Below are 26,959 nucleotides of genomic sequence, written 5' to 3'. Positions count from 1 at the left end.
ACTAACCATTGCTGGTTGATTAGCAAAAGTGCAACCCGTTACAACACCACGAGACCTAGGGCAACATCAAGAATTACGACGAAATACCAAGATGCAAGTGCCGGAGATCGACCAAGAGCATTGTCTCGACCTTCTTTCCAGGCTCATCCAGATCAAGAGTTACTCTCAGACTGATGGAGAACTGGAGGCAACAAGATTCATGGCCGACCAGATGAAAAGCATCGGCCTGGAAGCAGATGTCTTTCCTTTCGACGAAGGCCGGAGACAAAATGCTGTTGGAATTTGGAAAGGAAAAGGAGTTGCTGGAGGTTCACAAACACCCAAGACCTTACTTTTCAATGGTCATCTGGACACGAACCCTGTCTCTGAAGGATGGACGGTGGACCCCTGGGAAGGCAAAATCGACGAAGAATTCATTTACGGCATTGGAGTCAGCAACATGAAGTCAGGCTGTGCGGCCTACTTTTGTGCCGTTGAAGCGCTTCTTCAAAGCGGATGGCGACCAAAAGGCGACGTGGTCTTGACCTATGTTGTGGGAGAGCTCCAAGGAGGCGTCGGCACCATGGCTCTGATTGATCAGGGTCGGGTGCAAGGGGCTGACTACTTCGTCAACTGTGAGCCTTCAGACATCAAAGCTGTGACCATGCATGCAGAAGCATTGGTCTTTGAGATCGAAATCATCGGGGTTACGCGACACATGTCCGCGAAAGAGGAGGCTTCCGACGCCATTCTGGCTGGATGCGAGCTGATCTTGCAAATGGACAAGATGAAGTTCCGCGGGGCAAAGAGCAGCGAGCATGAGAAATGCAACCGGTGTTCAGTGGGCGTTGTTCATGGCGCTCTTGGCAAGGACTTGGTTGAATGGCGGCCGGCTCAAGTTGCGGACGTTTGCAGGCTTGCCGGGAGCGCGAGATATGCTCCCAGTCAAACCCAAGACGGCGTAATGACTGACATCCGGGAACTGGTCGAAAAGATCATTGAGAAATATCCCGGGATGTCGGCGACGGTCAGCCAAAGATTTGAGCCGACGATGCCTGCGTTCGAGGTTTCACCCAAGTCGCGCATTGTGACGTCTTTGAATAAGGCATACCGTGAAATTCGGAATCAAGAGCAACCAACTGGTGTTCTTGCGCCAACTTGTTTCTACGGGTCTGACGCCGGGCATCTCTTCAAAACTCTAGGTATGGAGGGAATAGTCTGTGGTCCCGGAGGAAAGTACAACACCCGGCCTGACGAAAAGGTCGACATTGTGGACTACATTGATTGCATCCAAATGTTTATGCGGTTGATCGTAGATATATGTGGTTAAAATGCAGAAGACAAATTGAACCAAGACAATTCCCGATATTCATCATCTCATTATGTACACATTTCAAGCTGTCCCAAGTCACCGGAGCACCTGTTTCTCTTATCTCTGACTGGGTCTCCGAGGTCCCCGCGTTTGGTGGGGCAGGAATTAGACTGCTACAAGCAGATTCCTTACATATAGAGCTGACTATGGACGACCTTTGAACGTCGCGTTTCCCCATGCGGGGATTTATCGTTTCCCATAACGTGAACACCAACCATGGAGATCAAGGTGACTCAACAAGAGGCAGAACGGCTAATGCTGGAGACACCTACAACAGCCAACCTGCGTCATTGGTCCAAAGAATACAGCGCAAAACCCCATCTCGCCGGCGATCTGGCCCACGCCACACGCATCCGAGATCTTTGGAGATCATACGGCATTCCCACGGAACTGGAACAATACGATGTGCTTCAAAACTTTCCCGTGTCACAAAGACTGCAACTCCTCGACTCTGACGGAGAAGTAGCATTCGAAGCTTCATTGACAGAAGACGAGGTTCCTGAAGATCCCACGTCATCACCCAAGAATGGTCTCCCGGCATTTCACGGCTTCAGTGCCAATGGCGAGGCCTGCGCTGAGTTAGTTTACGCAAACTTTGGCGAGTTGAGAGACTTTGAGCTTCTTGAGTCAAAGGGAATCTCAGTCAAGGGGAAGATTGTCATCTGCAAGTACGCCAAAGTCTTCAGAGGCTTGAAGGTTCGGGCAGCAGAGCAGTACGGCGCTGCTGCTGTTGTATTGTACAACGATCCACAAGAGGACGGGCAGTACACCGAGGCCAATGGCTACAAGTCTTTTCCACATGGACCAGCTAGGCACCCCAAGTCTATTCAGAGAGGAAGCGTCGACTTTTTCTCGATAGCTGTTGGAGACCCTACGACCCCTGGGTACCCAAGCTTGCCTGGAAATGATGTCGAACGTCAAGATCCTGGACACGCCAAACCGAAAATACCATCCCTTCCGATATCCTATGCCGATGCTGTTCCATTCTTGAAGGCCTTGAACGGACAGGGTCTGAGTCCCTTTTCCATGGGCGGCGAAGGGAGTGATTGGAAAGGGTGCCTTGCTGACATCGACTACTTTACTGGACCAAGCAAAGTGCGAGTCTCATTAGCCAACCATGGTAAGTTTCCTTTCCTGTCTGAGATGGTCAGCCTTACGTTCATCCCGCTTGATGCGCATTCGAGTTTACTCCGACCCTTCACGATGCTTCTAGCAATTTGTCAATGCATAATCACTGGAGCCGCAAGGATCAATAATACTGATCTATATTGAATAGGGACTTACAAATACGCTCCGATCTATAATGTCATAGGTACCATCCGAGGAATGACAGATGAAAGCATTGTTCTAGGGAACCACCACGATTCCTGGTGTTGCGGTGCGATCGACCCTGTGAGTGGGACAGCCGCTATGAACGAGGTTGCCCGCGCTTTGGGTGGGCTGTGTCAGAGTGGTTGGAAACCGTATCGCAAGATGTAAGTGTTCAGAAAATGGAATAGTAACTCACCATTTCTGCTGAATCTGGCAGCTAATACGGATGTAGAATACTGGCAAATTGGGATAATGAAGAGTACGGCTTGGTGGGTTCCACCGAATGGGGTGAGCATCATCAACAAGAATTAAGCAAGAACTGCGTCGCATGTAAGTCTAGGAACCGTTAATCACTCAGATATTACGACTGACTCTTGTCCAGACCTTAACGTCGATGAGGCTACAAATGGCGGCCAAGTACTCGGCGTCACAGGTAGCCCCCTGTTGGCCAGCGTCCTTAGGGATGTTACCCAATTGATCCGGTCGCCAATCCACGAAGGCAAGACTGTATACGATGACTGGCTTGGTGATCAACGTCGGACCGACCCTGGGCGTCCGACCCCAGTGCTTGACCTCATGGGGACCGGGAGCGACTACACAGTTTTCTTCAACCATCTTGGCATTCCCTCCGTCGACCTACTGTTCAATCGCCAGGGTCAAGGAGTTTACCCTTATCACTCCAACTATGACAGCTTCTACTGGGTTGAGAAGTTTGGTGATGTGGGCTTCAAGAAGCATCTTGCCATGGCTCAACTATGGGGACTTCTCACTATTCGGCTCGCTGGTACTGGAAGCATCTTATTTGAGGCTGTGGAGTATCCAAAGATTCTTGCGCACCACTCAAAACAACTGGAGACCAAATACGGGAGTTTGCTTGACCTTTCGGCCCTTGACAGAGTGATCAGTCGATTTCATGCTGCTGCTCTCGAAGTGGACACGAGATCAAACACCAAAGCTTCTCCAACGAGCTTGCAACCCGATAGCGGCGTAAATACAAAGTATCTCAACCTTGAGCGTCATTTCTTACTGCCAAAAGGCGAAGGGTTGCCAGGGAGGGAGTGGTATCGACATATGGCAAGTACCATTCTTACTAGATCAAACAGCAGGTCGCTGACATTGAATTCATCAGATCTTTGCTCCAGGACTTTGGTATGGATACGATGGAGTCATCTTCCCCGGGGTCGTGGAATGCATGGAGGCTGAAGACATGAAAGGTGCGATCGAGTGGATCGCGAAGATTGTTGAAGCTATTGAGAGAGTCACAAGACTTCTCTTGATTAAAACTGGAGTATGAAAATGTACATGATAGTACGCATTCCGCTATGGTTTCATACCAGCCTAATCTGACTTTCATGACGGACATCAAACCATGATACCCTTTCCAGTGCAAACCAACCAATGCGCCGCCACTTCTCTCCCTGTTTGACTAACATCAAACCTTCCCTCTCTATGATATTCAGACACCAAACCTCCTGGGTTGCCTCGTCGGGCACATCAAACATACCGATGGCGATTACTTTGTCAGCCAAGGTGCTGTCATCTGCGCATGTCTCTTCAGCGTCAGCGAGCAGAACCCCGTAATGTTTAGCCTTGTTCTTCCACCAGTACTTCCACCAGTTTCGTTGTTTGCTTGAAACATAGTCAGCCGTCGGTGTGTTCATAACCAATGCTTTGGCAACATGTCCAATCAGACTAAGCTCGCAGTGTGGCATGTGCAGAGTAGCCGTATTGCAATAAGCATCGACTGTCCATCTATCATTTTCCAGATCGGGCTTAATCTTGATGAACCCCGGCTTTTCAAAATCTTTGAATTTCCTGCCTGTGTGTTGGTGGTGTATTGGACCTTCGACTGAGGCCCATGACCATGATGGTGCTCGTACGACCGGTGGAGGGGCCAGCCTCGTAGGCTGAGGGCGCACAGGAGGAATACGAAAGCCTTGGTGTACGTGATGACGCGGTTTCCAAAGAAGGCCTCTGGCAATATCATCTTCCCACAGTCCAGCAACATAATGAGAGCCAAGAACGCCAACAGCGAGCTTGGCGATGGAGGCTATGGCGGCAAAAACGTCGTGGGGATTGGATAAAGTGCGCAGTGTGAACCTATCGATCTGTGCATACCACATGGTAAGCGTTTGCTCCCTCCGTATGTTCACATCTTTGGCCGTGGATGGGAAGACTGGAGGGGACGGCATGCCGGGCGAGCCCCAGACTTTAGTCGTACCGTCTTCCCAAGAGCTCCACGTCCGACAATTGTATACGATCTGCTCCTCGGCAAATTGAATGGTGTATTTGGAGAGAAACTCTTCTTGATAACACCAGCCGCGGGTGGTCGTAGGACCAATGGATAAATTGGTAGGCCGATCGATATAGAGAACATCCTCACTTGAAGGCGATAGGGGAATCGGACATGGCTGCCGCTTCATCCCAGCTAGAGGCTTTATGAAGCCTTCACGGGAGTCCGGAGAGCGTGCGGCCACCACTGTCAGAGCCGCGTTGCCGTAGACATGTTCCATACGCCTGGACTCAAAAGCCCAGTCGTCTTCGTCACCCTGGATAATACAGAGGGCATCAACCCACAAGTATTTAAATCCAAGGGCCCGAGTAAACTGAATGATTTCTTGGTGAGATTTTGTTAGGCTCTGCTCCGGGAGTTCGATGATGAAATCATCGTAAGTGTCGTGCGTCAATTTGACAGTATCTGTCGAGGGTCCCCAGCAATAAGATAGCGCCACATATGGTTCGCAAAGACCATTTGTAACCCGAAGCCTGGATTTACGGTCCGTTCCAACTTCAATAACACGTGTGGGCATCTGTAGTGAATGTGGTCTTGCACAGCGAGCGTGTTTCTCGCGGCAGTCTTTTAGCCGGGAAAGAGTGAACGAGATGTACAGGTCGGGGTCGGGGTCTGTAGCGATGCATCGTTCGGGATATATCGAGGCAGCGGCAGATCCATCAATACTTGCATCTATCAGCCTGATGAGACTCTACATAGTGTTTGTTGAATGGGGCTCGAATCTTGCACACTCACGCGTAAGACGATAGCTTGATGCTTAGTGGGGATCCGGGAGGGTTGGTTTCTGACAAACCCAAGTCGACCGATGTCCGACTTCGTCCGCAAGTGATCCAAACGCCATCTGAACTATCCGATGCAACAGGTACGATTTGACCATGAAGCCAGATGCTGGGATACCATGGCTGGTCTCCATCAAGTGAGCTTGGTCTTTCTCCGTTGAGGAGCTCAGTAAGATACTGAGGCATGCATTTGGCCTTAATACTGACCCAACAAAGACCACAGAAATCACAGCCTGTTTCGGCGCTCTCCTTGAGGGATTTAAGATCGTGGTGGAATTTGATATCCTGGTAGAAAAGATATTCAACAGTGAGCTTTGCACAAAAATCGCAATACGCCATCATGAAAGAATTTGTAGCTGCGACGTAGAGTTTCTTCGATGTAGAGCCTCTTGAATTGTGCGTAGTCTTGTAGCTTGGTAGATTGCTATCTATGAGGTCCACGTCCACAGGTGCCAGAAGGGGGGGTTCTAACCAAATACCAGTTGGGGCTGCGAATTACCTTAAATAGAGCTTCAGGCATATAATCCAAAGTTGAGGCCAGGTGGAAGCAGACAGATCACTAGTGCTTACCAAGCCGGGTGTACCTAAGTCAATTGCTGTGGTTGGCATTCGTTGATGACTGCATGGCACCAGACTCGGCCGAATTCTGTTCTGGTTGGTCAGCCCAGTCCTCTCCGCGAAATAAGCCAACAAGAAATTCAGAGTACAGAGATGACAGAAAGCATGGGGAATTACATCGATAACGGGTACACGACGAAAGATAGGAGAATATTTGCTGCTACCTATTTGGTGTCAGCCGTCCTTGTCCTGAAATTGACTACATACCTAGGTAGGTACATTCAAGACCAAGAGACACGCCTGTAGCTATGAATTACTCTGTCCACGTCATTTTGGCAGATGTGCTCGCTCATCAGCACCGTTTAATCGAGTGCATCCATTCTTAGTCCTCCCAATGAACACAACACCTACGAAATGTTAATAGTCCATTTGCATTCCAAGCGGAGCTTAGAAATCTTGCCCTGCTATTATGTATGGCTGAGAAACTAGTCCATCTCCGAAGAACATGGTGTCTAGGCTTCGGTCATGTCTTTCGATTCCTTCGCAACACCTCTTTTCAAGCGGCTTGAATGTGGACCCAGGGCGGACTGTAGTTGTAGAGTGGTCATTGGATTTATAAGCTGCACATCTTCATTCAAATAAGCCCGACGTGAACATTAAGGGTCAACGTATTTGTGTCATCATATCCAGAGTTATGTACCAAGTCAAAATTGCCCCATTAAGCCCCTTCTAAGACTTTTCGTTGCCAGCAGACGTTGTTGCCTTTCCAACTCAAGATCACTGTGAGCCGGTCTACGGAGTTGAGAGTCAAAGTCAACATCTAGCAGCCTAGATCGGCTTCTGCTACTAAAGTATGGGTCCAAATATGAACAAAGCGTCGTTAAAATTCTTCTTGGCCGACGCGGAAGAGATTCCCAGCCCCGCGTAGTACTGCTTTGACAGATTTGATGCAACTTTGTTCCCTCCGCCAAATTTAGTGGTTGATAGGGTTGCAAACGACGAGAAAAGCGTGCGGTCAAGATGTCTCATTCCCCTTGCGTCAATCGTGCATGTTGAAATTGGAGTATGAGCTGATCTGTGCTGCAGATGTAGTAAAAAAACGTTGAGATGGCTCGTGAATGCAAGACAAAATCTCGTCGGTAGTCGCGTTGACGACTCATCTTGGACTCTTGTGGTGGTTGCAAGAACCTCTTTAGTCGTGATACCTTACTTTTTCGAACAACAATCTCCCCGGATGAAGTATCCACAAGAGTCGTTAGCTGGTATCCCGTTCATGTTTCTCAATCAATCTGCTTCTCGCAACCAATCCTGTTCAGGAAGTCCTTCCGGTCACTGTGGCTGCGAAGCCTGACGCTAGTCGCTTTCGAGCCCGTATCCTTTTTGGCGTTGCGACGCTCCCATGCTTTAAGATCGATGGATTCAACGCCCAATTCCTTCTCAACAGCCTCCACCACCTCGTACTCGATCTCCGTTTCCTCAGCCTCCTCCATGTCACTCCTGACGTCTTCAGCCGAGGCGCCCTTGAGAACGCGCACCGTGACCCGGATGATGAAGAAAGACCATGCGCAAATGACCACCTCGAGGGCCAGCAGAAACGTCAAGAAGCCTCGGCGGACGCCGTCAGTAAAGCACACAGTTCCTGTTGGGTCTTTAAGTGGCTCCAGAAGATGCGACCAGCCTTCTGTTGGTGCAGGAAATGGGCTCTCGATTTCGCCAGGTGCGCCCCGGAAACACGGCATCTCTACGGCTTTGGGTAGGTCGTAGTAGACACTCCAACATACCATGAGGTAGAAAACGTGCCGGGTGAAGACCCAGACAAACAAGAAAACCCCGAAGACCACGTCGCAGACCTTTTTGAAGCCGATGTACTTGAGACACTTCGCCAGCTGTTGTATTCTTAGCAAGAATCCTCTGCAGCGTTTTCGTATGACTAAACTCACAGGGAAGATCAACTCAATCACATCCATCAGTACCAAGATCAAATGGCCGACTCGTGTCTGATGATATGCATAGCTTGCGGCAATGAGAGACAGCGTGATTGCATGGTGGACCAGCATTTCCACGTAGTCCTTACGCTTTTCCTCAATATTGACGGAAATGACCTGCTGGGCCCAGTACGCCCATTGAGCCAGTATGTATATCTTCATAAGCCCATCGAGCTCTCTCTGAGGCCAGTTGGACCACAACTCCTTCATATTGAGGTAATAAGGTGATTTGCAGTAGAGGTACTAAGAGCCAGTCAGTTTCATGAGTTTTGTGGTCGGTTGATGCTCGGTGTCAGAATTACCATTCCCAGAGGCCAGAAAACCACATAGTAGGTCAGCATCCAGCCTTGTTCCGCGAATCGCGTCTCATCTTTCTCCTTCTTGATACCCCAGTGCTTGCCAAGGGGTGAGAGGACATGGTGTATCAAGGACGCGCGGATACCGATGCAGAGCACCACACAGAGAGCGACGAAGCAGAGATCGTTATGGCCGGCGCCATATTTGCCTGTGTTTGGGTTGTAGTAAGAAAGCTCAAAGAACTTCGACGTGAACGGACGGGCCGCAGGGACAAAGATGTACGCAAGAAGAAGGGGCCAGACGGTGTGAAACGCAAGGCCTGTTCATGGGACGGATGTCAGCATTGCATGGCTCAGGGTGCGGCATTGGGAGATAATATCTGCAACTAGAGACATATTCAGCACTTTCTTACATACCGGTCTGATGTTCAAGCAAACATTGAGCCATTTCATCCAATCGCCCTCCGTCTTTCCTCTTCGGCTTCCTGATCTTCGTCTTCTTAAATCTCAGCTCAACAGACGCGCGGTCCAGGTGCGCGACATCGTTCGAATCGCCCATGTTCCTTCGGCCACACAGGTTCACTCATCCAAGGCAACGACAGGTTCTACGATGAGTCGGTGATAGCCAGGTGAAAAGAAGCATACGGGTATGCACAGAAGAAAATGCGTATGATAGCCGATCGGGTTGTCGAGGAAAGCTCTGCGCCGCATGTCGCTTAAAAGGTCATGCGCTTCAGAAAGCCCCAACAAGGAGCAGGGCCAGGCTCAGCTGAGCATTTGGACCCTTGAGACAAGGAGCGGGATGGATATACAGGGGGGCGATATTGAAAAGAGACTATCTAAGATTGCCTGCCCGCTCATAACATGTCGCTCTGTGGATTACTCAGGGGCAGCCTGAGTAACTCGGGAGACTTCGAATCAGACCAAAGGGCTCGCCTAACGTTCTCGACGATACTCATCTGAAGTCAAGCACCGCCAGTCGATAAGCAACGGAATCTGACGACAATAGCAGCACAGGTTTGCTCTGCGCCTGCTAGCCGTAAGTAGGCATGCAAGTCTCGGGGGTCCTCAGCTGCAAGGATCATGTCATCCCTGCAACAACTGTCAAGCTGCTAACAGATGGAGTATTCATCTTAACCGCCATTACCAGTAATGTCCCGAGCTTACTGCCCAACTGTGAAAGGACCTTCCAAATGCCATATATACAGATATCAAAGCTGCAAAGAAGTCGTGTTTCTAGAGCTGGCTTACGTACACACCGTGTTTCCCTTGGCCGGAAACGGCGATTGATCTGCCGCATGAGATGGGTGGCTGAGGACTAGCGGGAGCACAAATGCTTATGTCTAGAGTCTTAAAGAGACCTCATGATTATAAAGGAGCTACTTTGGCCATTTAAAAGCGCCCTTGAATGCGTGTCAGACACATCAGGCAGCCCACCCAGGATCATTTTCCGTCTAGCAGTCTCAACAACGGCTGATATTCATCGTCATGACCCGCCTCAAAGTTCTCATCTGCGGTGGTGGCTGCGCTGGGCCAGCATTGGCATTTTGGCTTGCACGGCTAGGCCATCGTGTTACCATCGTTGAGCGTTACCCGGCACTGAGAGCGACCGGAGCACAAATCGACTTCCGCGAGCAAGGTATCGAGGTCCTCAAGCGCATGGGACTTCTCGACACCGTTAGAGCGAACCGAGTCGACGAGGCCGGCATGGCTATAGTTGATTCCACTGGCAAAGCTGTCGGCACTCTTATGGCCAACACGTCCGGCAAAGGTGCTCAAAGTGGGACATCTGAGTATGAGATTATGCGAGGTGATCTTGTCCGCATTCTTTACGACGCGACAAAGGACAATGTCGAATACATTTTCGGGAAGACTGTCGAGAGTTTCGAGCAGGATGAGAAAGAGGTTATCGCCCACTTCTCTGATGGTTCGTCCGATACTTTCGACATACTCGTCGGGGCCGATGGTCAGGGTTCAAGGATTCGAAAAGCCACACAGCCAACGGACGCCCCGGACCCTTACCGCCATCTGGGTTTGCATGCATCATACTGGTTCATTCCGCGCGACGACGGCGACGACAATATCGGCAGAGTGTACCATCCAGCAGAAGGACGCATGGTCTTTCGTAGGACTCACAACCCGACGGAAACGCAAGTCTACTTTTTCATCAAAGACCATTCGAATGAGGCGTCACTCATTCACAGGGGATCAGTGGAGCAGCAGAAGGAGTTCTGGGCGCACAAGTTTCGAAACGCTGGTTGGCAGACGGATCGCTTCATGAAGGGCATGAAGACAACCGAGAACTTCTACAGCCAGGAAGTTGTCCAGGTCCAGACCAAGACATGGTCCAAGGGCCGCGTTGTTCTTCTTGGCGATGCGGCACATTGTCCCTCGCCCTTCAGTGCCATGGGCACAACTAGCAGCTTCGTGGGAGCATATGTCTTAGCAGGGGAGCTAAGTCGGCATCCAGATGATCTTCCGCTCGCTTTTGAGAACTACGACAAGGTTCTGCGCCCCTTCATCGATGAATGTCAGAAGCTCAGCCTGCCGATGATCAGGCTGACCATGCCAAACACGTATTGGGGCGTTCTCATCCTGCACTGGATTGTCTGGATCCTCTGCCTACTGCGCGTCCCTGAAATAGCGACCAAGTTCTCCAGCGAGGAGAAGGGAGGCTGGCCCTTGCCGAGCTATCCAGAGCTTGCGCTTAAGCAGTAAAGCCAACTGTTAGTATCTAAGTGCAAACTACATAGTCTGATAGTTAAGAAACTCCTTCAAATGCGTGGTACCAGTGAGACTGCCCAACTCATTCCAACTGGGTAGTCGATTCCAGCTTCAAACGATAAAACGGCATTTGGTAATAAATAAATTCCTAGACTGCTCCTGGAGTTGAAGCACGTTTAATCCACATCTTTTGCACCGCGTAACGGAGATAGGTTACCTTGAGATTCTGCATTCAGGACCTGCAGATGCAGGCAGCGCACATACTGTAGTTTCCAACGAAAGTCATGTTCAATGTATTCTTCTGTCTTAGACCTCTTTTGGGTTTGAAAACTTCCGGCTTCAGCACCTCGCAAGAAAAGGAGTTTTTTCTCTATAAGTGACTTCATCGCCAGACCTAGATGAATCCAGAATCCTGTACATTATCACTGAAAATAGTCGTCTCAAATGTTGACCGGAAAGGTCCCCCTAACACACACACCAGAGGGGTCCTAGTACAAACAGGTACTGGTACAGACAGGTATCAACTTCAATCAGCCGACTCCATTGACACACTTTGTTTTGAAAACTTAATTTTCACCACAATTATATCTCAATAGCCATTGAATAGGACAATACCAAGGGGCAAATCAGAACACGAACAATCCCGTTCACACCCCACGAACCTGCCTTGCCTTGAATCACATCTTCGACTAATTCCAACTTACGAACAAATAGACATCGAAAGAACATGCTTCTCCTTACCCAAGCAGCGGGGCAAAACCTAACAGAGGAATCGACTAACCAAGTTCGAATGAGCGGTAACACTAGCTTCCAATGGCAGACGCTGCCCGCCGAGATCCGGCTCATCATTCTGGAATTCCTGGTTTCCCAAGCTGGCCACGGGACTGGCCGACTTTCCAACTACGCCAGTGCCTGTCTAGACTGGAAAGCCTTTTTTGAGAAAGTTACATTCCGAAGTATCAATCTCCCGTACTCTCCCTTCGAAATCATCACCTTTCAGTCCTATATGAGCGACAGCCGGGTATCAGCGTGTAGAAAGATCACATTCCACATTTCTTTGAGAAATTACACCTGTGATGGATGTGATAAGAAAGAAGACGAAACCATTATCCTTAAAAACAACGCCAGGTTCACCGAAGGACTGGTATCTCTCTTCTCGGTGATGTCTTCTTGGACTTTACCGACCGGCCACGGCATCTGGCTTGAGATGTGTGCTAGCTCGCCCAGTGACACTCAGCATTCTTTTCGTAATGCACAAATCGACGATCAGTCCAGTCGAAATGCCCAGAGTCATAGCGTTGTCGCCCACCGACAACGATCGAGAGTCTTTTCGCATTTCGGCTCAAAACAACGCCTCATTGGAAGTTTACTCGACTTTTGTGGTCGGAACGGAGAGATATCGCTACCGCACGTTCCAGTCATCTCAGGATTTTCAATGAATCGCCACATGTTCCGGTCTCTGTCATCCTCTGCGATACAGAAAATTTTGCAGCGACTGGACGGCTTGAGGCGTGTGAGATACATGCCGTGGCGAAGCATCGATGGTGAGGGTCAAGCAGAGAGAAATCAAGCATGCGGAGCTCTGTTGGCGAACTTACCGCCAAAGGTCTTCGCAGTGTTCATATGGGAGGCTCAGGAATCTTGGTTGCATGGCCGAAAACCTAAGCCAAGGAATGCGCAACTGGGTGGTTTGCACTTAGGGCCAGCTTTGATCTGCAAACACTTGCCATATCCCACGCGGTAGAAGCGAGTGACTTCTTTCGACCGTTCTATTCCGAAACCAGAATTTCTGCTTTGCCGGTCGGGATGAGGTTGTGGGGTAGGCTCAGAAGTCTCTCACTTACTTCTCAAATTCCGACAAGACGGACGGGTTCCATGGAAACGAACGAATTACTGTTGGCGGCAAGTAGGGCAGCGTGGCGTATGCCACGATTGCACACCATGGAGATTTGGCATGGCGCTGTGGGCAAGGGATTCTTGCTTCGTTACGAAGTCCTCCGTAACGAGACAAAACTCACAATTGAGTCTACTTGGCCTTTTGAGCCTTCACAGAAGACCTTACAGTCTTGGGAGCTTGTGGCAAGGGAGAGGACGCGACATCGGCTGAGCATTACGCAGAACATTCTTCAGTCTTCATCTTTGACGACGCGCACATCTATTTGCGCAAGATTGAAGCTCAAGGCCTTGTTGAAAGAATGGTAACCGGCATCTTGAACGGGAATATCCGACCAAAGCGCAATAAATAATTATGGGTGCCATCGGCTGAAGTGGGAGGTGAAATTCTCGCGAGAATTCCGAGGGTGGCCAGCCAAGGACATCTGGACACTGTCAAACTAAGCTCTTATGGCCTCATTGTCACCGGTTTTGACCTTGACGGTCTGAAGAACAGAGTATCTTCGCAAAATAGATCGCGTTATACCCGAATCATGATCGCTACGGTTCTTTAGTTTCAGCTGGCAATGATTTTCGTACCTCGAAGTGTCTTCTAACTTTAGAAAAGGCCCATATCTTGGCGGTGCGTAAATCATCCAAGGCCCACCGACATCGTGCGTTGCGCAGCGAGCTTAATACCGAGCAGGATAGCATCGCTCAGGACTTCTCTTGGCACTAACGTACGAACAGTTCAACATAGATCCCAAAAAATGATGGTGTTTTTGAAAGAGCTATAAATCCGACATTCGAAGCTCTGTTAGTCGAAGAAGAGAGCATCATCCACTCATGCATCAAACAGAATCATCACACAACTTCACTTCTCGCCAATTCATCCAATAGAGCCCTCATCATGATTCTTCCCAACATTTTTACTTTGTTTTCGGCTGCGGTTCTCGTTAGCAGCGTTGTCTCAGCGCCCATAGAACCTCGCCAAGGCTGCTGTGGATTGGGAGGGAAGCCGAAATCAACGCTTCAAGGAGACCGCATCACAATTGGTTACAGGACCGTCCATCCGGTAGGTGTCCCATGAAGTGGTGACCTCAGTGAGTTGCAAGCTAACGAGTGAATCAGGACCAAGCAAAGATTTACAACCAGAATCACAGAATCGTTTACAAGCCGGCATTGACCACTGGCGGAGCCCAAATCGGCAAAGGTGTCTACATCACTCCTGGACCTGGGCAGTGGGAAGGAAACCCTGGTGACTGGTAAGCATTCGTTACATCGCAAATAAGGCTTCACGTCTAATTAGTATCTCTTGTGTAGGCATTGTCTTATTACTGCCAACAGAATCGCCGTTGACAACACCATCAAAGCGTGGATTCCCCAGAACACCTGGTGGAAAATCGGTGCGCAGTACGATTGGGCGTCCACGCAGACTGTCAACAATAAGAAGGTCGATGACGAAGCATTCAACCGCGCTCTTCGAATGTCCAAGATTGACAAAACCAACGACGCCGTCAAGTTTGCTAAGGGGGCTAAGCAGCTGCTCATCCCGACAGACCTTGTCAACGACAGAGCTCTGGACTTTCAAGTCGATTGCAAGAAGGACTGGAAGCTCCTCTCGGACACCAAGATCGTCAATTACAACGGTTGGAAGAAGAACGTGATTGGAAAGCCGCAGTAAGAGGTTTCAAGCAAGGATCCAGATCACAGGCTGTCAAACGCAAACTTATAGCTCTTGCACAACACTGTTCTGTCCCTGATCAGCTGATGATGGGTTTTGCAGTTTAGAATGTAGACTTAGAATATACTTAATACCAATGAAAATGAAGTTCGTAGTGCGCAGAGGAGTTCTTCCTTCGATACGTTCACCGCTGTGACAATTGCTTTTGGTTCATTTGGAAAAACTATGAATCAATATGTTTTCTTTTCCATACGTGGCCGGACTTATTATCAAGTGCTCTGAAGCTTAAATGATCCGAGATATCAGCAGCCGCATTAACCTCACGCGCTCAAGTTCACAGAGAGACTTGACAAGAACAATCGGCAAGGCTTCAAACCTAGGAACTGCTGTACTTTTCTCTCTGACTTATCTGAAAAGAAGGATGTTTTGAGATGAACCGAAGACATGGATTGATAAAAGTGAGACACTAGTGACATTGCGGCACAAGCTACACAGCCTCCCCAAGTGTGGTCAGAAATTCGTATTGGGGAAATGAGATGGCTGACTGCAGACTGAACACAGCCACAATCAAGCACACGTCGCAAACCCCTCTTCTCGCTATCGCTCTTCTCCAAATAACCTTCTCAGCGGCACATAGGAACGGAAAATTCAAACACAATTTATTCACAGAATTCCCGTGCTCTTCGTTTTTTCCATCTTATCGAGAGCCTTCGTCTACTCTTCGCGATGTCTAATCCCGAAAAGGGGGACCATGTCATCAACATCCCGGATGACGCTTACGATGGCCGCGACGCGAAACCATCTGATAAGGCCGCTTCTGGTCTGCTTGCGAGCGACTACAATGGCGCTTCAACCAAGACCAGGCAAATCGAAAACAGCACTGCCTTATCCATCGTTGCGTACTGTTTGTCCTCTATCAGCATGACAGTCGTCAACAAATATGTTGTATCAGGGAGCTCGTGGAACCTGACATTCTTCTACCTTGCCGTCCAAGCTATCGTCTCGACTACTGCGATTATTTTCGCCAAAAGACTGCGAATGATTCGGAATCTGGCTCCCATTAATTACACAAAAGCCAAACAGTGTACGTCGTCATTCTTTATTCATTGCTTCCCCACTTGCTGACTTCTGTGTCTCATGCAGGGTTTCCAATCTCTCTGCTTCTCGTGAGCATGATATACACCGGCAACAAAGCGCTCCAATTTCTGTCCGTCCCGGTTTACACCATTTTCAAAAATCTCACCACTATCGTCATTGCGTATGGCGAAGTACTGTTGTTCGGAGGCAAGGTCACCCCACTGGCCTTCCTGTCATTTTGCCTAATGGTCCTGAGCTCGATCGTTGCAGCATGGGCCGACATACAGAGCGCCGCCAACGCGTCTTTGAGTAAAGGCGTCTCAAGCCTGTCATCAAATCTTGATGTCGGATATACCTGGATGGGCATCAATATTGTGTGCAGCGCCGCATATCTCCTGTCAATGCGCAGGATCATCAAGAAGATGAACTTTAGCGATTGGGACAGTACGTTCATCTGGTTTACTTTATGGATCTTTCTTACTGACTCTATCAGCCATGTTTTACAACAACTTATTGACAATTCCCGTCCTGCTTTCCTGCTCCCTTATGGTGGAAGACTGGTCTGCTGCCAACCTGGCAAAGAACTTTCCCGATTCGTCGCGACACAGTATCATAGCCGGCATGATTTACTCAGGCCTTGGTGCTATCACCATCTCGTATAGCTCCGCATGGTGCATTAGAGTCACCTCTTCGACAACATATTCGATGGTAGGCGCCCTTAATAAGCTACCAGTTGCGTTGAGTGGCTTGATCTTCTTTTCAGCCCCTATAACGGTGGGTAGCGTTTCTGCGATAGCGATTGGATTTGTTAGCGGCATTGTTTACTCCTGGGCGCGGATGAAATAGTCGATGAAGGTGGCTGTAGAGCTTCTTATCTAGGCCTGTCGACCAGTATCACATGACCAAGGACTCATGGAAACGAGAGCGATCTTGTAAATGATGCGTATTAGAGAGCGTGTTGCTTGCAATAAATAAAATCGATTAGAATTAGCGCAACTCGCAACCAAATATTTTCCGGTAGATTTACAATAACTAATTTCTTTTATAATTCGTCTGAATTAAGCTCCCTTGGACAAAGCTTCCTCTACCTGTGGTCATACGTACTTGCCGCCTTGTCTTGAATGTAAAATCATGACCTTGTCGTCTCTATCATCGCAATTGTTGCCATCTCTCTTATCGTCGCCCCTCATCGTCCTTGCCATTGTCCGGCACGTCCGCCGCCGCTGTCGTCCGTGTCCCGGCTCCGACCCCGGCCCCGGGGCGGAGATAGTGGGTACTGGCTTACATAACCGTGCGTCCAGTGTCTGTGCTTGCCGATAAGATAAGAAAAGTCTCGACCCGCCCCTCCAGATTTTTTTTCTGGCTGAGGTGCAGCCGCCTCAACTCAATCGCCGTCTACATCGTCGCATCGACAACGCTGCTACCACCGCCGTCACCACTGCCACTCCCACAATGAAGAGAAAGCATACCGAGACCGACGACTCCGCGCCGAAGGAGGAGAAGCGCGCCAAGACTCAGGAGCCACAGCCTGCCGTGAAGGAACTCACTTTCAGCGATCTTGGCCTCGACACGCGACTGGTGCAGGGTGTCGCCGCGGAGAGCTTCAAGGACCCGACGCCAGTCCAACAGAAGGCCATCCCGCTCGCTCTTGACGGCAAGGATGTCGTCGCTAAGGCTCCCTGTGGCTCTGGAAAGACCGCCGCTTACGTTTTGCCCGTACTGTCTAGCATCCTGAAACGCAAGACGGTAAGAGACTGCAGACCAACGCCCTGGCGACCGCTGCTAACTAGCCCTCCTCCAGACCGACTCCTCTCCCGCCACGACTGCCGTTATTCTAGTCCCGACACGCGAACTCGCCGACCAAGTTCTCAAAGCGATTGAGCAATTCTCAGCCTATTGCGCGAAGGACATCCACGCCGTCAAGCTTGTCGACAAGATCTCCGATGCTGTTCAACGCTCCCTCCTGTCTAACTTCCCCGACATTGTCATCTCCACACCTGCCACCGCATGGAGGAATATTCTCAACGATGCTTTGTCCCTCGAAAAGCTCTCGTATCTCGTTCTCGACGAGGCGGACCTCATCCTCTCATACGGCTATAACGAGGATCTGGAGAACATCGCAAGGAAGCTCCCCAAGGGTGTTCAGCTTCTGATGATGAGCGCAACCTTGTCAACCGATGTCACCTCTCTGCAAGGAATTTTCGCCCGGAAACCGACCGTCCTCGACTTGGACGACGAGGAAACGGAGGGTGATAACTTGTCACAGTTCGTTGTGAGCTGCGCCGAGGACGAGAAGTTTTTGTTGGCTTTCATCATCTTTAAGCTGAAGCTGGTCAAGGGAAAGTGTCTCATCTTCGTCAACGACGTCGACAGATCATACCGCCTGAAGCTCTTCCTCGAACAGTTCCAGGTCCGAAGCTGTATCCTTAACTCCGAGCTCCCCATTACATCAAGAGCACACGTGCTCGAGGAGTTCAACCGCGGTGTCTATGATATCATTATCGCGTCCGACGAGAAGAGCGCTATGGGCGTCGAAGAGAAGGACGCCGAGGAGGAAGACGGTGAGGGCGAGAAGGAGAAGGAGAAGGAGAAGGAGTCTAAGAAGAAGAACAAGAAGAAGTCGTCAAAGCGGGATGTCGAGTTTGGCGTATCACGAGGCATCGACTTCAAGAATGTGGCAGCCGTTGTCAACTTTGACTTGCCAACGTCAGCATCGTCATACACACACCGAATTGGTCGGACAGCACGTGCTGGAAGGACAGGCATGGCCCTTTCGTTTTACGTACCCAAGGAGCTGTACCGCAAGCACATGCCCACCAGCATCGAGACCGCGGAGAACGACGAGAAGGTACTAGCCAAGATCAAGAGACAGCAAGCGAAGCAGGGCAAGGAGGTGAAGCCATACAACTTCAAGAAGGAGCATCTGGACGCGTTCCGATACCGTCTGGACGATGCGTTGAGAGCAGTCACGAAGGTGGCTGTGAGAGAGGCGCGTATGAGGGAGTTGAAGCAGGAGCTCTTGAAGAGTGAGAAGCTGAAGAGGTAAGTCTTTCTAAGCACATACTATCGGTGCAGCCTTTGTTTCTGTGAGACACGACTGACTGAGTTCTACAGATACTTCGAGGAGAACCCTACAGAACTGCAGCACCTACGTCACGACGGAGAGCTGAGGACAGCAAGACAGCAGCCCCATCTTAAGCATATACCCGAATACTTGCTTCCCAAGGAGGGCAAAGACTCGCTCACTTCAAACGAGGTCGGTATGGTACCATTCAGAAAGGTTGGCGGCAAATTGAGGAATAAGAAGGGCAAGTTTGGACGTGGCAAGAAGGTCGGAACTAGGAAAGTAAACCCTTTGAAAACGTTCAAGGCACGACGGAAATGAGCGGGGTCTCATTGAAACTGAAGCGTGGTGTGGTGGCCTGTAGATATTAATAGAGACTTGGTGTTGCTTTCCGTCAATTTTTCCCGCGAGGGTCTCATCTCAAGACCCTTCCATTTCGTGTAACCCCGTGCCTCTTCAAACGAGTCTACGTAAATGGTTGAGAGCATGTGAGATCTTGGCGGCGTCAGCCCGCTACTAACGAAGACAGAACCAATCCACACCTTTCTCATACGCCATTTGACTCGACGATCACGGCGTTCTAGGCCCATTGTAATGCAGCTTATCTTTGAGACAAATCATTACTCACATGCGCCATTCCGCCAAAGTTTCCGAAAGAGGCAACTTTTACAACGCCAATGGACCCTATCGGCATGAGATGTGGACCTCCACGGGCCCGAAATCCACGATAAGGCAAAACTCTACAAGTGGGTTTCGATGAATCGGGCATTGCGAAGCGCTGTGGCGGGCGGCGTTGGGCTCAAACCCAATTTTCACCCACCGGCTTTTGGCATTGACTTTGCCAATGCTAACCGCAAAGAAAAAAAGTCATCTTGCGGTGTCAAAGAGAAAATATTGATGCTTCGTGCCCGTTGAGAATCACATCCAACATATCTCAAGTACCGTTTTTGACATGAAATTCTTATCGGCTCCTCTCTACGTGAGAGCCAGCATCATTTCATCATGTGTCGCCATGCTGTTCGGGTGTGTACTTGCCCTTCTCACCGTCAACAACTATGCCGGCGTTGCTGATGAAAACTTTCCATGAGTTAGCCTCGACACGGGCAGCATAGGCCCCGTAACGACCATGCCCTCCTTCCGTGAAACTTTCGGAGACTTCTCCCCCACCATGCACGGAGTCATCGTCTCGTCCGTCCTCATCCCCGGCGCCCTGTCGGCGCTAGTCTCCGGCGTCATGGCCGACCGGTTCGGCCACGTCCGCCTCTTCGCTCTCGGGGCTTTCATCTACGGATGCGGCACCGGCATTGAGTGCGCGTCTCCTTTCCTGGGTGTTTTCATTCTTGGGCGGCTAATCAAGGGCATTGGGGAGGGCATGTTCTTGAGCAATGTCTACGTTCAAGTCTCCGAGATCTCGCCTGCTCGCATCCGCGGCATCATGACTGCCTTGCCGCAGTTTGCCATCGTCACGGGAATCGTGACTGGATACTTCATGTATACTGCCCCAGCACGTCCTCATGTTGGAAATACTGACATGTCATTGCCAGGTGTTATGGTACGGCGACGCTGGGAATGTCATCTGCGGCGTGGCGTCTTCCGCTGGCTGTTGCCTCGTTCTTGGGATTCCTGTTCTCCGGAAGTTACTTCATCGTTCCTCCTTCTCCAAGGTGGTTGATGAGCAAGGGCAGGCAAGACGAGGCCCGTCGCGTTGTCGAGAAGCTCGGGTTGAATGAAAAAGAAGGCGAAGAGATACTGGAGCTTTCATCTGACGACCAAGAACATGATCCCAACGCCCCGGTCTCTGAAGTCTTGAGGCAAGCATTCGCCGGCTTCCGCGAAGCCTTCTCCGCCCCGTATAGGGGCAGGACGTTGTTCGGTTTGTTCCTTATGGGATTCCAACAATGGAGCGGAATTGACGGAATACTGTACTACGCGCCAATCATGTTCACGCAGGCGGGGTTGGACGGCGAGAAGGCGACGTTTCTGGCATCCGGCGTGTCTGCGCTGGTCATCTTGGCCACGACTGTGCCCGCTACGTTCTTCGCTGACAGCTGGGGACGCAAGACCTCCAGTCTCCTGGGCGGTGTGCTAATCACTGCTCTGATGGTCCTCATGGGCTCGTTGTACGCCGCCGACGAAGTTCATGCAGACCGAGGAGCTGGCAAGTGGGTTGTCATCGTATCCATCTACCTATTCGCCATCGTCTACAGCTTTACCTGGGCGCTCTCCTTCCGCACCTTCTTGGTCGAGAGCCTGCCTAGGAAGACCAGAAGCAGCGCATCGAGCTTGGCTCAGAGCGCCAATTGGGTGAGTCTCGGCCGATCTCTCTAGCAGACTGCCATGAGTTATTTCATGTGAAAAGCTGCTGACACCGGCCAACAGTTCGCCAATTATGTTGTAGCGCTGATCACTCCGGTACTGCTCTCGGTTTCCTCTTTCGGCGCATACTTCCTCTTTGCGGGCTGTTCGTTGTTCTGCACAGTCGTTGTAGCGTTCTACATGGTGGAAACACGGGGCCACAGTCTGGAGGCAATCGAGAAGAGATACACGGAGAAGAAAGTAACAACCGCCGCCAAGAAGGGGGAGACAGTGGTCACGATTACGGAAACAAGCGTGGTCTGATCGGATTAGGCACGCAATGGGGCACTTGATCTAAGACTCGCGACGAACAGTGGACGAAATCACGACAGGAAAACAAGGACATGGCAAGATAATTACACAAAGCGGTCACGACGTTGACACAACTGCAGCTGGAAAATTGGAAACACTCAAGAAAGGGCACTATAGAGGTTAGAAAAGGACACAGGCTTGGTTTGATATTGCTTTTGGGCTTAGATTGAAAACTGATAGAGGAAGGGCAATCAACGGATAGACGGATACTTTTTGGGAATTAATTTGCAACTCGGTGCAAAGGAAGCTATCACGAATAAACAACGAATATCACAAGGGGCAGCAGGAACATCATGATGACTGACCGAGGCAAAAGTGCATGTGCCATCTAGAGGGTGTCTGTAAGACGCTCTTCTGATATCAGGAGACTGTTCCTCAGTTCAATTCACGCAAGTGGTTCGACAACCGAGGAAGGCAACATCAGCCGGCAACTAACCGGTATGTCTCTTCATGTTCTGGGCTTTGAAAGACATCTTGCGGGGTAATTTTCATGTCGGTGACACTCCTCTGCGCGATTCCAATGATGCGATTGGCCATTGCCGCTTGAGTAACGAATCCGAGTAAGGTGGTGAATATCTGACTTGGTGGAATAGCAGTGATTATAATTCTTTATTCGTCCCGAGGCTGCATCTTCCTTTCTTTCTGCTCGTTTTCGTATTTGAGGATGCGAAAACGGGGTCACCATCCTTGCGACGATCCTTATATCGCGGGAAATGATGAACTGGCCGAGCGACGCCCGTGATTGTGGGGGTCGCCGACGAAGATGGACCGCCGATGGTGGCTCGGAGTACAAAAACGGTTAAGGAGGGCGCCGGCCACAGTGGAACGCTTAGAAACAGCCAGCCTTGTGAATCCTCTTGAGAGGTTCTTGACCCTTTTCGTTCTTGAGCGTCAATTTGCAGTCACTCTTTTTCGCGGTGTCAGGAACAGTCGCATTCTCGCTCCCCTTCATTTTGTTCTTACAGCAAAGATGCGCGCAGTCTTAGCCGCCCTCACCCTTGGTCTCGCTAACACAGCCAGCGCATTACTGGCTGCGCGAGATGCTGGCTCCACGGCCTGCACCGATCTGACGACCCAGCTGGGAACTACCAAGGTTGCTACGAGCATCAAGATCGACTACATCCAGAGCAAGAATGAGTACTTCAACACGGCTCAGAGCGGCTACAACCCTTCTTGCGTGGTGTTTCCAACCACCGCCCAGGATGTGGCAGCCATCCTCAAGTCGGTACGCGCTGCCGGGTCGCGCTTCGCTATCAAGACGGAGGGTCACAACCCCAACACCTTCTTCTCCAGCGTGGACAAAGGCGTCTTGATCGACCTCACCGAGATGAATGAACGAACTTACGACGAAACGACGACGCTTGGAACATACCAGCCCGGTGGCAAGTTTGGCGACATCTACGACTACTTCGCGAAGTACAACAGGACGGTTGTTGGAGCCCGTCTGAGTGGTGTTGGTTCAGGACTGGCTCTCGGGGGTGGCTTGAGCTACCTCTCGAGCCAGTACGGCCTGGCCGTTGATTCTTTTCGGGAACTGGAGGTTGTGCTGCCGAGCGGCGACATCGTGACTGCCTCGCCCAGCGAAAACGAGGACCTCTTCTTTGCGATGCGCGGAGGCGGCGGCAATGCCTATGGCGTCGTGACCAAGTACAAGATCCAGACACGCCCAATCGGAAATCTCTATGCCGGCAACGTCATTTACCTGTTCAACCAGACTCAGAACGTCATGAACGCCATCGCCAACTTCACCTTGTACAACGAGGATCCCAAGGCCGCGATCATCGGAACGTACGAGAAGCTGGGCACTCCCGCTCTCGGAGACTTGAACCTCGACGACTTTGCCATTTTGTTCATGGTCTACGACGGTGACCAGGCCGGCGCAGAGAAAGCCTTTGCCAACTTCACCTCAATTCCCCACCTGCTCAACACCCTGGGTACCAAGACGTACAAGGAGGTGATCAACATGCCCCTGCCCAACGGCGCCGAGCTGTCCAAGGGCAAGAACCAGTTCCGCAACGGCGTGTACCGGATTCCATTCCCTGGGAGCGAGACCGGAAACGCCGTGGTCGACAACGCCTATCGCTCCGCCCACGAGGCCTGGACAAAATGGGGCGCTGACAACAAGGGCAAGTACACGCTCTTGTCGATTGACTACCAACCCATCCCTAAGAGTCTTACCGACGCATCGAAGAGCCAGAACGGCGGCAATGCGATGCAGATGCCCGACGGACCTTGGCTGTGGCTTTGCTTCCTTCTGCAGTCCAGCCCGTTCCTCACCAGCGGCCAGACCGCCGAGCTCGAGGCTAGCTTCAAGAAGATGGTTGAGAGTGTGCCCTTTGCCGACGACCTGCCGCTGTTCATCAATGATGCGCATTACGACCAAGATCCCCTGAAGACCTTCACCACCTATAGCAAGTTGCAGGAGATCAAGGCCAAGTACGATCCTGAAGGGTTCTTTTCTAACTACACTGGTGGCTGGAACTTTGACTTGTAGAATGAGAAGTTGCATATGGGAGTGAGCGCTGAACTTTACTTTCCGCCCACGTTGGCTTTCATTCCATTGGATACATATTTTGAGGAAGTTTCCATAGTCCTTACACCCTAGAAAAAAGGGGATACTGATTAGGAAAATCTTACGCAATATCTTTCGAGTACATAGTATAAATCAGAAAACTTTTCCTTCAATCTGCTGGGAACTCGCCTCTTTACTACAGTAGTCGCGCTCGTGAATGTTCTGCTTTTCTTGCTACTCCGTTCAACTTGTGGATTAATAATACGCTGTTGACATTCGCTTGGCTTTCGAGCTTGAGCGCTTCGTGTCTGAGGTACAGTGAAAGTCCGAGAAGCTTTTGCCATTGAACGCGGTTAGTCTTGGTGGACGCGATCATTCTCGAACGTCGTGCAGCTGTGCTTTCTACAGGCAATGACAGTATCGTAAAGCTCGGATGATTGCTTGAACCCGAGGAAAGTTGCTTCTTATTTTTATTGACAACCAATCGCGTCTATTCTTGAGCTAGGTTCGCCATAGTATAGTTCGTCTGATCAAAGCCAACATTAAACTTCCGCGCCACGAGGCAACTTAGCAATCTCCGCGAAATTCTAGCGGTGTCAGGCACATCGCAACTCTAATCCACGTCACGTCACTAGAGGAATCTAGATTTGCGAACCGAATGCGAAGTGCCAAAGTAAAATGAGTCGTACTAGTCGGCTTGTGTACTTCGATGTCGGGGAGGGCTGCACACGACTCGCTCTTCATCTTCAACTGACAACCACGTGTATTATCTTATCAACATCTCGGTCTACTCGCTTCAAACAGTAACATAGTTCCGTGTACCTCCCACCTGACGTCTTCGAAAGCCTCCCTGAGCGGCCCGACAAAACTCTCCATGTCATCCTCTGTGTTCCCAAAAACCCCAAATAGATTGTGCCAGAACATAAGGGCCTTCCCCATCGAGTTGTGCTTGACACCCTTCCCCAGAATTGTGACGCCGAAGAGCTTGCCGTCGGGAGTCAAAAGACTCTTCAATCGTATCAATGCCTCCGCCTTCCTGGCCGGTGGACCCGGCACGCAGTGAATCAGCATCATGACTGAGATCGCGTCGAATTTGGCACCATTGAAGTCTTCACACGAGAGTCCCCGGGCTAAAGGATCTAAGAAGTCCCCTATCGATGTTTTGCAGGTGACATGTGGGTGCATCTCGAGCGTGCGTAATGAGGCGGCGTGCAGAGCCGAGGGGTTCAGGTCCACCAGGGTTACTTGAGTGCCCTCTGGAATTGGCGCGTGTTTGATAAAGTATCCGGTTCCCACTCCAATGTCGAGTATTCGGCATGGTGAGGAGCCCGACTTTGAGAGATTGCTTTGTTGCTGGAGAAATCGAGATCTTGAGCGAGCACCGGCGCTGGTGATGTGGCCGTTGAAAAAGCCCCTTAGTCTTTTCGATGATATTTGCCATGCACATGGGCAATAGAAGCCTAGTACGAGAGGATCATAGACGTAACGAAGAATAACGGGGACGTAGATTGCCGCTCCTGCGGATGTGTCCTTCAGAGCCATGACTACACTCGCAAAGAAAGAAAGTGGCTGGATCAAAGGTCGATTTTAGAAGTCACAGTGTGTATGGATTGAATGGATATCATCTTGGTTACTCAGTAAATATATTTCAACAGCATCGTCACTTGAGTCACTTCGTCGGGGACCTTGTACGATCGGGGAGCTACTGAGACGTAGTTCGGGCGGCTAACGGCACCGGTGATACATCGATTCAACTACGTTCGTCTGCCAATCAAAATCTGACTTTGCCGACAAGAGATGGAATTGGGACCACTAGTAGACGTTACAGATGTCAAGAAGTTGTCAGGCGGCTGGTTTGAGGCGAGTCGTCAGCCCGGCCGCGTCCCCGATGCCTGCAGCCTGTCCCGAGACGCCATCGCTGCAGCGGTCGCCTCCGCGACTTCAAAAAGCTTTGCCGTACACGAATAAGGTTCATCGGGTACTTCCGTAGCTCGTGATAAACAGATACGATAGGTGAGCTTTTGCAGACCTTAGATGGGACGAGTCGAGTCAGTGCGAAACACAGACCTGGAACAAGCGCGTCTACCAAGACCGAGCCTAGGTCAAGATCCGTTAATGTCGGATAGTGGCGCCGAATGCGATTGCAGCTTGTCAAAGCTTGAACAGAACTTCTGCCCATTTACACCAGTCTGGTTAGTTGTAGGGCTGAATGCGAATGGATGCGAGACTCCGAGGTCATCGGCTTCGTATGGTAAGCGTGGGTTGGAGTTGTCGTATGACAGGCGAGACAACCTACTGCAAGTGAGAAGTCGCCTTGCCTCGACCGGAAACGCACGGATAAGGTGGAAACAGCGAAGACCGAGCAGATTGTGCGAGGTCAGTGAATGTGCCCTTTAAATGCGAGAATACTGCGCGGGAACGGACAGGAAATGATTGCATACGAGATTGTCTTCAAGGCTGGATAACAATACGAACAGTTCGGATTCTTGTCCTACTCCGTGAAAGTGTTTATTGAAGCTCCCAGGTGCGAGCTTCACAAATATTGAAGTTTGCTGTCACTCTGATAACTCCTCGTAATAATCTTCAGCAGCATTCGGCTCAAACACGCCAGTATTGGGCTTAATCACCTCTATTGGTATCGTAGCCTGTGATGCTTAGAACACGCCGACGGGTCTCGCCATCACCAATGGCGAAAATATCCGGAACAATGGTCATTATGAATCGAGCAAAGACATGCAATATCGCAAATTTCCCTTGAGTTGTTTTTGCCTGGCAGTAAGGAGCTT

The 26,959-nt window shown here is 50.4% G+C and overlaps 8 protein-coding genes across 8 annotated transcripts; 7 read left to right on the top strand and 1 right to left on the bottom strand.

The window, feature by feature from the left end:
- Positions 1–91: 91 nt before the first annotated feature.
- On the top strand, positions 92–1,309 carry yodQ (putative metallohydrolase YodQ; the record flags this gene model as incomplete). Its single annotated transcript, XM_032024816.1, has 1 exon — positions 92–1,309. One exon carries the CDS (start codon positions 92–94, stop codon positions 1,307–1,309), a length of 1,218 nt encoding a protein of 405 aa, XP_031878578.1.
- Positions 1,310–1,567: 258 nt separating this feature from the next.
- On the top strand, positions 1,568–3,956 carry CGGC5_v004224 (putative glutamate carboxypeptidase; the record flags this gene model as incomplete). Its single annotated transcript, XM_066151248.1, has 5 exons — positions 1,568–2,471; positions 2,628–2,826; positions 2,895–2,992; positions 3,045–3,649; positions 3,792–3,956. 5 exons carry the CDS (start codon positions 1,568–1,570, stop codon positions 3,954–3,956), a joined length of 1,971 nt encoding a protein of 656 aa, XP_066009454.1.
- Positions 3,957–7,572: 3,616 nt separating this feature from the next.
- CGGC5_v004223 (Sphingosine N-acyltransferase-like protein FUM18) lies at positions 7,573–9,132 on the bottom strand (the record flags this gene model as incomplete). The annotated part of the gene is made up of 4 exons (XM_032024818.1): positions 7,573–8,178; positions 8,233–8,520; positions 8,580–8,893; positions 8,991–9,132. The coding sequence occupies 4 exons, from the start codon at positions 9,130–9,132 to the stop codon at positions 7,573–7,575; spliced, it is 1,350 nt and encodes a 449-aa protein (XP_031878603.1).
- Positions 9,133–10,061: 929 nt separating this feature from the next.
- On the top strand, positions 10,062–11,291 carry CGGC5_v004222 (Uncharacterized protein; the record flags this gene model as incomplete). The annotated part of the gene is made up of 1 exon (XM_032024819.1): positions 10,062–11,291. The coding sequence occupies one exon, from the start codon at positions 10,062–10,064 to the stop codon at positions 11,289–11,291; it is 1,230 nt and encodes a 409-aa protein (XP_031878585.1).
- Positions 11,292–14,079: 2,788 nt separating this feature from the next.
- Positions 14,080–14,853, top strand: CGGC5_v004221 (uncharacterized protein; the record flags this gene model as incomplete). The annotated part of the gene is made up of 3 exons (XM_032024820.1): positions 14,080–14,244; positions 14,301–14,434; positions 14,493–14,853. The coding sequence occupies 3 exons, from the start codon at positions 14,080–14,082 to the stop codon at positions 14,851–14,853; spliced, it is 660 nt and encodes a 219-aa protein (XP_031878576.1).
- Positions 14,854–15,579: 726 nt separating this feature from the next.
- DBP9 (ATP-dependent RNA helicase DBP9) lies at positions 15,580–19,315 on the top strand (the record flags this gene model as incomplete). The annotated part of the gene is made up of 7 exons (XM_066151247.1): positions 15,580–15,937; positions 15,997–16,374; positions 16,424–16,638; positions 17,305–17,676; positions 17,732–18,972; positions 19,045–19,186; positions 19,238–19,315. 7 exons carry the CDS (start codon positions 15,580–15,582, stop codon positions 19,313–19,315), a joined length of 2,784 nt encoding a protein of 927 aa, XP_066009338.1.
- Positions 19,316–20,006: 691 nt separating this feature from the next.
- On the top strand, positions 20,007–21,613 carry HGT1-7 (High-affinity glucose transporter; the record flags this gene model as incomplete). The annotated part of the gene is made up of 4 exons (XM_032024823.1): positions 20,007–20,017; positions 20,087–20,485; positions 20,539–21,298; positions 21,374–21,613. The coding sequence occupies 4 exons, from the start codon at positions 20,007–20,009 to the stop codon at positions 21,611–21,613; spliced, it is 1,410 nt and encodes a 469-aa protein (XP_031878575.1).
- Positions 21,614–22,631: 1,018 nt separating this feature from the next.
- Positions 22,632–24,155, top strand: CGGC5_v004218 (putative FAD-linked oxidoreductase; the record flags this gene model as incomplete). Its single annotated transcript, XM_032024824.1, has 1 exon — positions 22,632–24,155. The coding sequence occupies one exon, from the start codon at positions 22,632–22,634 to the stop codon at positions 24,153–24,155; it is 1,524 nt and encodes a 507-aa protein (XP_031878573.1).
- Positions 24,156–26,959: the final 2,804 nt, after the last annotated feature.

The sequence above is a fragment of the Colletotrichum fructicola genome (assembly GCF_000319635.2).
Source record: "Colletotrichum fructicola Nara gc5 chromosome Unknown KSG_Nara_v1_contig02, whole genome shotgun sequence".
NCBI classification, from domain to species: domain Eukaryota; kingdom Fungi; phylum Ascomycota; class Sordariomycetes; order Glomerellales; family Glomerellaceae; genus Colletotrichum; species Colletotrichum fructicola.
The sequence above is the reverse complement of the archived record's forward strand: the minus strand, read 5'-3'. Positions and strand labels throughout refer to the sequence as shown.